At 51.1% G+C, this 12,820-nt stretch overlaps 1 protein-coding gene across 1 annotated transcript in view; it reads left to right on the forward strand.

Annotated features, from left to right (window-relative positions):
* The window catches only part of PTGS1 (prostaglandin-endoperoxide synthase 1), a 36,366-nt gene extending 23,654 nt beyond the window's left edge, over positions 1–12,712 (forward strand). The window contains exons 5-11 of the mRNA XM_077835977.1: positions 695–838; positions 2,531–2,712; positions 3,335–3,418; positions 4,187–4,433; positions 5,499–5,785; positions 9,397–9,544; positions 9,982–12,712. Of these exons, the coding sequence (XP_077692103.1) occupies positions 695–838; positions 2,531–2,712; positions 3,335–3,418; positions 4,187–4,433; positions 5,499–5,785; positions 9,397–9,544; positions 9,982–10,346 (1,457 nt within the window). The 3' untranslated portion in view covers positions 10,347–12,712. The remainder of the gene's footprint in view (positions 1–694; positions 839–2,530; positions 2,713–3,334; positions 3,419–4,186; positions 4,434–5,498; positions 5,786–9,396; positions 9,545–9,981) is intronic.
* The last annotated feature ends 108 nt before the right edge of the window (positions 12,713–12,820 follow it).

A 12,820-nucleotide genomic window follows, 5' to 3' on the forward strand; every position in this document is an offset into this window, starting at 1 on the left:
TTGTTGTTTCTGTAAATGCACTTTAAAAAGTTAATAGAAAAAAAACCAGCAACATTAAAAAATTTAAAATATGCAGCTCTCCAGTGTTCAGACAGGTACCTAAATGTCAGCACGGCCAACTGCCTGTGGTGTTCTGGCAGCAGGGAGGGCTAGCACTGGGAGAATGGTCCCAGCAAACCATAAACTCTCTACTCACTCATGCCGCAAAGCTTATTATCTTGCGTAAATATTTTAGTTCAGGTCCTTGGAGCTCTGCAGCAGGACAGGTCTCTGGGAATCGTTGAGTCACTAGTTAAAGGAGAACAGCAAAACTTTCATGAAGATTGCTTGACTCCAGATCAGGGACAGAAACTATATTTACGTTTTCAAAGGAAGATGTTTACAGATCAGTTCCCCTTTTACTTACCTGCTTGGATCCGAGTTCAGGAACCTGCATTCGCCCTGCAAAGGCTTCACAAGAAAACAAACCCATGCATATCCCTGCATTCCCAGCGGTGTCTCCCCCTCCTGCCCCGTTCCACTTTTTCCCATCCCTCCATCCTGTTGTGTGTGTATGCAGTGCCACGGCCAGCCAGGCCCTGTCATACTGGTGCTGTTCCAGGAACAGGTACACATGGGAACCACCCAGAGCAGAATGAACACATCTGTGTTAGGACTGCCCAGCTGCAGGTGACTTTCTTCCCTCTCCTTTCAGTCCGGGCCAATCTGATCCCAAGCCCCCCCACGTATAACTCAGTGTACGGATATATCAGCTGGGAAGCCCATTCCAACGTGAGCTATTTCACCCGGGTCCTTCCGCCGGTACCCGATGACTGTCCGACTCCTATGGGAACCAGCGGTAAGTGCCTGTCTCAGCAAAGACCATGTTCAGGATGTCCGCAAGCCTGGGTGCTGGAGTCTCCTTGCACTCGGTTTTGCAGGGGCAGCTTCGTAGTAACACCCCTGTGTGATGCCGCCTCAATCCCAATCCACAGTCACCCCTGCCAGCTGCTCCGGTAGAGGCAGAGCTCTGGCTACGCATATTGCACAGGCTGCTGGCCCCGGCCCCTCAAGGGGTCATTAGCTCCCACTCTTTCCAGGAGTTTCACTGCAACGGAAGAACAGCTACTAAAAATCAAGGCCACTCCTGGCATCCGTCTGGGGGAAGTGCTGTCCCCAGGACAAGTCAATCCAGCACCCCAAGCATCCCTGCCCCCTGCAGCCCCTCGGAGCATAGTCTCACACTGCATGCCCAGGGGAGTTGACTAGCATGACCCCTGCAGTCTGGAACCTGGCGCCGAACCCCTACTCCCAGCCCCAGAACGCAAGAGAGGACGAGGGTCAATGCTCCTCTGATTACCAGAGGAGTGATTAGAATTCACCTCCGGGGGGCCTGAGGGCTCCCACCCTAGGGAGGGGACGGCAGAGTCCTTCATCCCTGGTTCAAATCCAGCCAGGCTAGTACTCTCCAAAACGGACCCCCCTCAGGGAGAGGTTCTGAGGCAATGAGCGCAAAGGCTCCATTCCCGTGGGCGCGGGCTGACCCATCCCCTGGGAGCTCAGCGACAGGCTCTGGAGGACCAACGCCCTCCTCAAACGGCACGAGCTGAGGTACTGCGTGGGTCTGCCCTGTCCTGTCGCTGCTTGTGCTGTGCCTGCTCTGTGGATTCCCAGAGGCCCTCAAGTCTCCAGCGCTGTCAATGGGCCATCTTTCAGGGGAGCAGAGCCTGGGGGATCGTCCTCCGCGTGGGAGCCATGGCAGAAGCACTAGGTGACGGCAGCCACTCTGGGGGTTTAAACTGGCACCGGCCTGGCTGGAATGCAGCCCCTTAGGGAAGAGCTGTTCTTATTCATGGTCAGCTAAATTGACAGCATGCTGCTAATAGCTGCATCCCTCCCCGCCCCCAGCCTCCCTCCCGTCCTGTTAAGCTCATCCTCTCCAAGGACCCCAGACAGGGTTGAAACCTTCAGAGGAAAGCAGAGGCCCTACCCCAGCCTTTGAACACCTGGAGCTCGGAGCATTTACTTTGCTAATGGACCAGCAGGGCCCAGCAAGTTCCGCACAGCCAGCGGGATGAGTGACCATGCCGGGCTGCAGTCAGAGCGAATGCCTGGGTAGGTTACATCTTTGGGTCGCCACTGGGAGGGGGCTGCTTGATACCGCTAATTCCTGTCCAGATAGACAAGGTACACGTGAAAACCTCCAAGCCGAATAACCCTCGTGCAGAGGGTGGACAGTAGTGCTCTGGAGTTGCTGAGATAGATTATTATTTAGACAAGTGTCTCCCACTGACTTTAATGGGCGACAGCTGAAGCAGTCCCCATGAGACACCCTGATAGTTGTTCCTGACCTGCACTGACTTCTGCAAATAAGTAACGGGATGGCAGAGCTGCTGGTGGCTTCCCGGCCCCCCAAGTGAAGGGCAGAGACATCCCTCTTCTCCCTGTGACAGGGGCTATGGCTGAGTTGCTCTGAAGCGTAAGGTATCTGGAGCCCCCCGGCTGGATGCGCTGACAGCTCCCAACTTGGGTTTGTTTCCTTCTTTTGCAGGGAAGAAGCAGCTCCCTGACCCTCAGCTCTTTGCGGAGAGGTTTCTGCTCCGGCAGCGGTTCCAAAGGGACCCCCAGGGGACCAACCTGATGTTTGCCTTCTTCGCACAGCACTTCACTCACCAGTTCTTCAAGACATCTGGGAAGATGGGGCATGGCTTCACCAAGGCCCTGGGCCACGGGGTAAGGAGATGGGCCTCCCGTGAAGCTGGCCCACGCCTCACAGGGGGCTCACCGTGGAGCTGGCTGCTCCAGCAGTCTGAACGGGAGAAAGACACTTGCAGCTGTGTGATGTTATCCCCAGCGCTACCCACAACTCAGCTCCTGTATCCAAGGCTCAGAGCAGTCGGGGTTCACATCCTGGGAAGAGGACGCCTTCGGAGGGAGGGGGGAGTGCAAGTGCACATTCAGACAGAGAAGGGGAAGAGCAGGAGAGGGGACCAAAGGCAGAGGTGCCTTCCAGGACAGGGCCACATGGGGAAGCCTGTCCTGGAAGAAGCAGAGACCTCCAGGCTGCAGGGCGCTCACCCTCCCCAACCCATCAAATAGTCCCCAGCGCCCAAGGCTGCTTGGAACATCAGACAGCCACGGGCAGGGATTGCCGGTGCTTGTGGCATGGCTGCACCATGGCTACAGAGTGAATTGCTTGCCCCCTCAGCCGGGGCTCCCAGCTGCCTGGGTCCCTGTCGAAGGCTGGGGCCTGCTGTCTAGCCCTGCTGCCGGTGGGGCACGGGGTCAGCTGACTGGCCCAGTTTGTCTGCACGAGCTGTGTGCACAGCAGGGTAACGCTGGCCTCTCTCTGCAGGTGGACCTTGGGCACCTGTATGGGGACAACCTGGAGCGTCAGCACCAGCTGCGGCTCTTCAGAGACGGGAAGCTCAAATATCAGGTATTGCGGCTCTCAGCCCAGGGCCCCCAGCCACCCGTGTGGTGTGCTCAGCCAACACCTCTCTCCACATCTGACTGTGTCACTGCCCACATCTGGCTCCCTCCCACAGCCACTGCAGGGGAAACCTGCTACCATGTCTGAGAGACTGAGGAGCCTTGGTCCCATCCTCCATAGGGATGCAGGCATGTCAAGACCATGGCTCATTGGAAACCAGAGGGCTGAAGGCTCCTCAGTCACACAGGAGCTTTTGGAAACCTTACCCATCCACAGCCTCTTGCTGAGCACTGTGTGAGAAGCCCCATTGGTCTGCTACTGCAGCATGCCCCGGAGAGCTCTCCGCGGTAAGACACTCATTGGGAGACACTCTCCTAGCAGCATCCACTGAGCTGTAGGCCTGCCTGCACCATCTCTGAGCCAGCAGGGACAGCACACCCAGGAGTGTGACCAGTGCATGGACCCTAGGAGCTTCCTCCTGCTCATCTCCAAAGCACAGCTAAGCCTTAGACACCACCTTCAGGCCCTTTCAGCTCTGGGCAGGGAAGCAAGGCTCCAAGGTTTTGGCAGCGACTGCCCCTGCTGTAAAGCGAGTCCCCCTTAGACCAGAGCGCGGGCCCAGGGGCTTACACAGGGAGGTGGCGCTAACATTGACTGGGAGCCAGCTGCGGCTGGCGGTGCTGGAGCACGGGGATCTACTGGCTACCCAGTGGCTGGCCAGGGCAGTTCTCTCCATTCCTTTCCTTGCTGCCAGCCTGCTCTTGTCTCCCCAAGGTAGTGGATGGAGAGATGTATCCACCCACGGTCCTCGATGCTCCAGTTCACATGATCTACCCTGCCGGCACGCCCAAAGAGAAGCAGCTGGCTGTGGGCCAGGAGGTGTTCGGCCTGCTGCCGGGGCTCATGATGTATGCGACCCTCTGGCTTCGTGAGCACAACCGAGTCTGCGACGTGCTGAAGCAGGAGCATCCAACGTGGAGCGACGAGCAGCTCTTCCAGACAACCCGCCTCATCCTCATCGGTGAGAGCAGGGGTTGGACATGGGCCCTGGGGAGAGCAGGGCATTGCGGGGCTGGGGGAGGTGACTGAGTATGATTTAACACAGCACGTATTAAATGCCATCCAGTCCTTTTTCCAATGCATGATTATTCCCTGGGCTCCAGGGCTTTGTACTGTCCAATTTTAAGTGCCCTATGAGTTTCTCTGATCCCCGAGACCATCCCAGATCCCTACAGATCTCACTATTGGGGCACTGCCTTGTTTTTCAGCCTATGTTTTCCTTTAATTAATTTCAATCCATTATCCAAATTATATCCCTGAGGCACCTTAAACAGCTCTTCTCCTGGGTTGCTGGGTGCACCCTTTGGCTGTTTTCCTGTCTCACCCGCCCTAGTGATCGTTCGCCCCAGCTGTTCTCGCGCTAGTTATCGGCCCTTGTAACACAGCAGCCGTGCTGGGCAGACGCTGGCTCAGGAGACGAATTGGTCCAAAGGGGGAGCCCTTGGAGCGTCAGTACCAAGACAGCATCCTAGGCTGAGAGTTACCCACAGAAGGGCTGATTCTCCGCTAACAGATTCCAGGTGCACACTGCGGCTGCTCTGACGGCAGCGTGACACATTCCTGGCTTACACCTGCCTTCCTAGGAGACAAATAAGAGCCAGACGAGCCAAGAGGTCACACGTGATAGAAGAACCTCCTGGGGACTGTTTTATGGGACATATGAAGGCAGATCTAGTACAACACACTGGATGTTTAATCCAGCACACCTCTTTCCATGCCAATCACCAGAGCACCCATGGTGATGTTCTCTCCCCAGAGGTGGTGCTAGCCCACTCTGGGCCCGAAGCAGGAATATTCCCCCCTCCCAAACATGATTATGAGCAAATAGGGGGACCCCTCGAGCTGCTTATGCCTAGCGCCGACTCTGTAATCTCTGTTAAACGGTCCGAGCTCCAGGTGTTAGGACGCTGGCTCATTTACAGCCAGGACCTGTGGCTGTTGCCCAGGAACTAACTGGCCCGCAGCCGCTTGCCTCTGCTGCTGGCTGACATTCCGCTTCCCTGCGCGTCTCTCCTCCCCCTCCTAGGAGAGACCATCAAGATCGTCATTGAGGACTACGTGCAGCATCTCAGCGGGTACTTCCTGCACCTGAAGTTTGACCCGGAGCTGCTGTTTGGCATGCAGTTCCAGTACCAGAACCGGATTGCCGTGGAGTTCAACCAGCTCTACCACTGGCATGCGCTGATGCCGGACTCGTTCACCATCCAGGAGGATGAATACAGCTACGAGCAGTTTATTTACAACACTTCCATGCTTCTGGACTATGGGGTGGAGGCCCTGGTGGAGTCTTTCTCCAAGCAAATGGCAGGACAGGTATGGCACTGGACACGGGCACCTGTCGGCCAGAGGCAGGGAACAGCTCCCTGTGCGCAATCTGCTGGGGGAGGCGGGCTACTTACACAGCCCCACGGGTGTGCATCTTGCTCTGCAGAGCGATGGTGCTAGCAGGCTGTATGATTTTAAAGGGGCACGGGAAGTGGCTCGGGGAAGGAGCCACATCTCCTGGTGGGGCCAGATTCTGGTGTGGGGAGGATGTAAGGAGCAGGATGACTCCTAGTGCTCCCCCACCATCTCCAAGGCAATGCAGCTGCCCCCTGCCTCTCCCAGCAGGGGATGCCTCATTGGCACAATCCACTCCAGAGGTGCAGGTAGCCCCTGGCACATCGTGGGGGCTGCCATAACACAGGCAATAATCAACATGTCTGCGGCACGTTCCACCTGTTCTCATAAAAACGGCCACACTGGGTCAAACCAAAGGTCCATCAAGCCCAGTATCATGTCCTCTGACAGTGGCCAATGGCAGGTGTCCCAAAGGGAATGAACAGACAGGTTATCATCAAGTGATCCATGCCCTGTCACCCAATCCCAGCTTCTGGCAAACAGAGGCTAGGGACACCATTCCCGCCCATCCTGGCTAATAGCCATTGATGGACCTATCTTCCATGAATCTATCTAGCTCCCTTTTGAACCCCGTTATACTATTGGCCTTCACAACACCCTCTGGCGAGGAGTTCCAGAGGTTGACAGTGTGTTGCGTGAAAAAATACTTTATTGTGTTTGTTTTAAACCTGCTACCTCTTAATTTCATTTGGTGGCCCCTTTTTATTGTATTATGAGAAGGAATAAATAACACTTCCTTATTTACTTTCTCTACACCAGTCATGATTTTATAGACCTCTATCATATCCCCCCCTTAGTTGCCTCTTTTCCAAGCTGAAAAGTCCCAGTCTTATTAATCTCTCCTCATATGGAAGTTGTTCTATACCCCTAATGATTTTTGTTGCCCTTTTCTGAACCTTTTCCAATTCTAATATATCTCTTTTGAGATGGGGCGACCCCATCTGTACGCGGTATTCAAGGTGTGGGCGTACCAGGGATTTATATAGCGGCAATATGATATTTTCTGTCTTATTCTCTCTCCCTTTCTTGATTCCCAACATTCTGTTCACTTTTTTGACTGCCGCTGCACATCGAGTGGATGTTTTCAGAGAACTATCCAGTGACTCCAAGATCTCTTTCTTGAGTGGTAACAGCTAATTTAGACCCCCCATCATTGTATATGTACAATTAGGATTATGTTTTCCAAGGTGCATCACTTTGCATTTATCAACATTAAATTTCATCTGCCATTTTGTTGCCCAGTCATCCAGTTTTGTGAGATCCTTTTGTAGCTCTTCGCAGTCTGCCTGGGTCTTAACTTAGTTTTGTATCATCTGCAAATTTTGCCACCTCACTGTTTACCCCTTTTTCCAGATCATTTATGAATATGTTAAATAGGACTGGGCCCAGTACTGATTCCTGGGGGACACCACTATTTACCTCTCTCCATTCTGAAAACTGACCATTTATTCCTACCCTTTGTTTCCTATCTTTTAACCAGTTACCAATCCATGAGAGAACCTTCCCTCTTATCCCATGACTGCTTACTTTGCTTAAGAGCCTTTGGTGAGGGACTTTGTCAAAGGCTTTGTGAAAATCTAAATACACTATATCCACTGGATCTCCTTTGTCCGCATGCTTGTTTACCCCCTCAAAGAATTCTAGTAGATTGGTGAGGCATGATTTCTCTTTACAAAAACCATGCTGACTATTTCCCAACAAATTATGTTCATCTAGGTGTCTGACAATTTTGTTTTTTACGATAGTTTTAACCAATTTGCCCGGTACTGAAGTGAGGCTTACTGGCCTGTAGTTGCCAGGGTCACCTCTTGAGCCCTTTTTAAAAATTGGCATCACATTAGCTATCCTCCAGTCATTTGGTCCAGAAGCTGATTTAAATGATAGATTACAGATGACAGTTAGTAGTCCTGCAATATCACATTTGAGTTCCTTCAGAACTCTTGGGTGAATACCATCAGGTCCTGGAGACTTATTACTGTTTAGTTTATCAATTTGTTCCAAAACCTCCTCTAATGACACCTCAATTCGGGACAGTTCCTCAGATCTGTCACCCCAAAAAAATGGCTCCGGTTTGGGAATCTCCCTCACATCCCCAACAGTGAAGACCAATGCAAAGAATTCATTTAGTTTCTCCGCAATGGCCGTATCATCCTTGAGTGCTCCTTTAGCATCTCGATCATTCAGTGGCCCCACTGGTTGTTTAGCCGGCTTCCTGCTTCTGATATATTTAAAAAAAATTTTGCTATTACTTTTGAAGTCTCTGGCTAGCTGTTCTTCCAATTCTTTTTTGGTCTTTCTAATTATTACTTTCTATTACCCCTTCCCCCAAATCCTCTTTAAAGGCCAGTGGCTCTGAGTCAAACAGCTCTCCCAGGAGCTCATGGTAAAGGACAACAGCCTGGCCTCATCCTTTGTTCTCTGCTGCCACTGTGTCTCTGTTTTCTTTCAGGTTTCAGAGTAGCAGCCATGTTAGTCTATATTCGCAAAAAGAAAAGGAGGACTTGTGGCACCTTAGAGACTAACAAATTTATTTGAGCATAACCTTTCGTGAGCATCCAATGAAGTGAGCTTATGCTCAAATAAATTTGTTAGTCTCTAAGGTGCCACAAGTCCTCCTTTTCTGTTTTCCTTCACTAATTCACATTGATAGCGTTTGAGGCGTCTCTTTCTCTCCTCTCTTCTTGGGAAACTTTTATTCAACATGGGGAGTCAGATATTCCCATCTGCTGCTATCCGAATGCCCAGCTTGCTTCCTTAATGGAAAGAAATAATTGCCACCCTTCCATTGACAGGTTACTGCATAATTGTTCAGTACAGGGTTTTCTGTAGCCTTGGAAGGATCAGATTTTTGTTGGTAAACTGGTGATTTCACTGTACACAAACCAGTGAAAAAATATTTCCATCGAAATTTACAGATAGGCAAAGAAAGAAAAATGCTGCTTGAGAACTTTTGAGAGTTTGGTTTAAGGATATTTCCTTGGTTTGTTTTGATGTGATGTTGACAATTTGTGTTTTAATGGTTTAACCTTTGAATCTCAATGTCTACTGTCATTAAATCATTATTGTCTGATATGTTCCCCCCATTGTCTAATCAGCCAATAATTCCCTGCAACTGTGAAAATTTAAATAGACAGAAATAAAAAAACACTTAAATAAACATCAATATTATCTATCAACATTATAAACAATAAAAATGGAATTCTGCCAAATCTAGTTTTCTAGCATTTTCCTCTGAAGCAGCTGGCATTAACAACTGTTGGGGACTGGGCACCACACCAGATGGGCCATTTGTCTGATCCGGCCTGGCTGCTGTGTTAGCATTTCTGGTGGTTCTCTCGCTCTCCTGCTGTGACCTGTGATTTTGACTATCTTCAGTCATGTGGCACCTATGTGATGGATGCATTAGAAAGACCTAATGAGACGAGTAATCTGGCATACTTGTCAGGTTTCTGCAGTTCCGAGTGGAGTGACAATGCTTGACTGTAACAGAAGTTTGCTCTTCTTTTATCCTTCCTGTGTTTCAGATCGGTGGGGGACAAACCATCAATACCAACCTCTTGAAAGTGGCTGTTGGGGTTATTGAGGAATCACGCCTGCTGAGGCTGCAGCCCTTTAATGAGTACCGGAAGAGGTTTTCCATGAAGCCCTACAAATCCTTCCAGGAGTTAACAGGTCAGATTTCATGACCTACATGCTGCTGCTGGCAGTGTGTGTCCGGTAAGGGGCTAGCACTGCCCTGGGGGTTCCCTCGGCTCAAGCCAGACCCCTCACGTACAGTGTGGGAGCACAGACACACAGCTCATCCAATCAGTGGCCCTACTGTAGGCTTTCAAACTGATTGATGTATAAACATCCCGCCACAGCTTACTACTACTCACCCCACTCTGAAAACTGCCAGGTACTGCCTACTTGAAAGAGTTGTTACCTACTGCAGGGCAGATGAGTGGTCGAGTGGGTGGGACATGGCCCCGAGAGTCAGTCAGACCGTTCAGTTGGTGCTCTGGATTACAGAGATAGAGCAGCTGAAAAGTCCTGTGTCTTGTACGGATTTGGAACCTCCCTTCTGAGTGACTGTTTCACTAAGACATTCTGTCTCTCTGTTGATGCAGGAGAAGAGGAGAAAGCGGCGGAGCTGGAAAAGCTATACGGAGACATTAATGCCTTGGAGTTTTATCCTGGTTTGTTGCTTGAGAAATGCCAGCCAAACTCTATTTTTGGGGAGAGTATGGTGGAGATTGGAGCCCCGTTTTCCCTGAAAGGGCTTTTCGGAAACCCCATCTGCTCTCCAGAATACTGGAAGCCCAGCACTTTTGGCGGCTCGACTGGCTTTGAGATTGTGAAGACAGCTTCGCTCCAGAAGCTCGTGTGTCTCAACGTCAGGCGGTGTCCGTATGTGGCATTCCACGTGCCAGATCCTAGCACAGAAACAGCAACTGGTGACCATCAAGATGGCAAACCATCCACTGAGCTCTAATGTTACTGTGGCTCCTCTGAGGCTGGGCCAATGAGTTTCCTCCTTCATTATTGTCCTAACGATTCCTGTTGTACCCCACGGCCTTGGGTACAAAGTCCTCCCTTGCAGAGAGAGACAGGCACAAAGGAGGAGGACAGTATGCTTCTTGCACCATGTACCAATAGAATAGGAGGCCCCCTGGTTCTGGGCGTTATCCACACCCAGGGCTGGGAGAGGGGAAAGGAGAGGGAGGCTGGTACTAACTCAGGGAGAGCCTGAGTCATCTAAATGCTACAGACACCATAATGGTCTATCTCCACGCAAGCTGCTTCTTCTGCTAGCAAATTCTCTGCTCTAAGCCAGTTCTGTTTTCCAGTGGACTCTCTGCCTCTCGCTGCTGTCAGAACCTTTGCTCTCAGTATCTCCCCCCGCACCTTGACTGCACAAGGCAGCTATCACACATACTTTTCCTGCACCGGGACTGCAAGGCAACCTACGCCCACCAGCTGAGTAGGGGTGGAGCAGTACACAGCCACTTGTCTACCCCAGCTGGCCGTCACACTTGCTCATCTCTCGGGCTGCTCTTATTTTCCTGCTGTGGCCAAATGGTTTGTGTGTTTATATTGTGGACCGACCACCCCAGACAGCATCCTTAGAAATCACAACAATGAGGATTTTCTCAGAGGGTCTCTGGTTTGGACAGAGAGGGAAAGAAAATCATCCATAGCCTGCTCAATGCCTCAGGGCTTTTCCCCTTGTCCTACACAGATTCAAGGTCAGTAACCCTTCCATGGCTTTAAGAATGTCTGGGAGGGGACGGGGGGTGAGAGCAGACCCCAGTGCATTACTCTGCATGATATGGCTGGAGCATACATGTACTGTACATGCCTGTCCTAGGTTATTCCTTATACAAACCAATCGGAGCTCAATCACTTCTCATACACCCAGCTCAGCCAGTTTTCAAACACTCTGGGCAAGCTAGCAAAAGTGATCACCTGAACTGCATGTACAATTCGGCACCGTCAGATAACTGGGCCTGGAAGAGCCCGCTGTCCAGCTTTGGGAACCAGGTCCCGTTAATGTGCTGAGTGGGCTCTGGCAATAAATCGAGAGTTCAACCTGATTCAGTCTTTGCCAGCGCAAGGTGGAAAGCAAAGTGCTTCTGAGAGAGCAGGAAAGCTGTTGAGTTTCATGCTTCTTCAGAGGCATGGGAGCTCCATTCTGCAGCATCACGTGGAGTTTAAAATACTGCTGGGAAGTAGATATTGCTGAGGAGTGAAGGGCTGGGGTAAAATCCGTCAGAGCTCATGGAAACTCCAAACCTAGACCAGCCAAATAACCACACCGTTGTACCACAGGGAGCAGTGCTTAGGTGTCAACTAGGCAATCTCTTAATAGGCCTTTTCTGCCTCTAATTGGATTGGGTCCGGATTCTGTCACCCTAACGCACTCTGAGAAGTACCCCACTCCACAAGCGGTTCCACTGGTCCCATAGAGGAAGGTACTACTCAGTGCATGCAAGGATGTCAAAATCTGGCCCATTGAGTCTATGGGTCTTACACTTTCCTGGTGTAAATAGCTCAGAAAACTCTCTTCCGAGAAGATATATATGCCCTGCTTCAGGCCTCCTGAGGTTCCACACTCCAAAGCTCAATACAGACCTAGGAGCATTGTTTTCCTGCCTTATACCCCCGTCCCCCCCGTTTCCAACAGCCACTGGTCTGTGCCTCAGTAAATACAGACTGGTGATGAGCAGAGACATTCTAATCCCCAAATTAGCATTGCAGACATGCAGCTCTCTGAGTGATATGTTTGTTTGGAGAGTCTGAACGCTCCCCAATGTTCACTTGTGACAGAGTGGTCAGTTGTGATCCCAATAAAAGAGAAAGTGATTTCACCTCCAGGCAGATGGAGAATAATAATGGCCAGCTGAGTTCTTCCAGAAGCGTTTCAGGCATCCACTCACCAGACTCAAGTACTAAAAAGAACATGAGGTGTACAGAGGAGCTGGCAAATCACTGGCGTTCGGGTGAAGAGTCCCATTGCCAGAGATGCTCTGGCCAGGGTACAGCATGCAGCAGTGTGGGAGTGGGTCCTGGTGATGCTCTGTAGCATTATAGCAGCTTAGCCAGATGAACATCTCAGAAGGTATACATGCAAATATCCTTTGCTTTAAGAGAAGCCCTGGGGTGTGTGCACAGGGAGTCTGCTCCCACTCTCTCTTCCCATCTGCCATATCTTAGCACCCTTTATTCCCCGGCACCACCTTCCAGCTCTGCTCCAGCCACCCAGCCCTTCTCTTGTGGTGTGGTCAATAGACCCCTCCCACCCGGTGCAGGACCCCCCCAGATGAAGTGCTGATCTCCCAGTTGCATACAGCCCCCTCTCTGCCGTGCAGCCTGCTCACACCACAGCTGCTGTTGTGTTCGTTGCTGATGATGAACTGACCGCATACTGACATTTCATCCATGTCACCATGGGTTTATTTTAAAGCT

This window comes from Eretmochelys imbricata, chromosome 16, assembly GCF_965152235.1.
Source record: "Eretmochelys imbricata isolate rEreImb1 chromosome 16, rEreImb1.hap1, whole genome shotgun sequence".
Lineage (NCBI taxonomy): Eukaryota > Metazoa > Chordata > Testudines > Cheloniidae > Eretmochelys > Eretmochelys imbricata.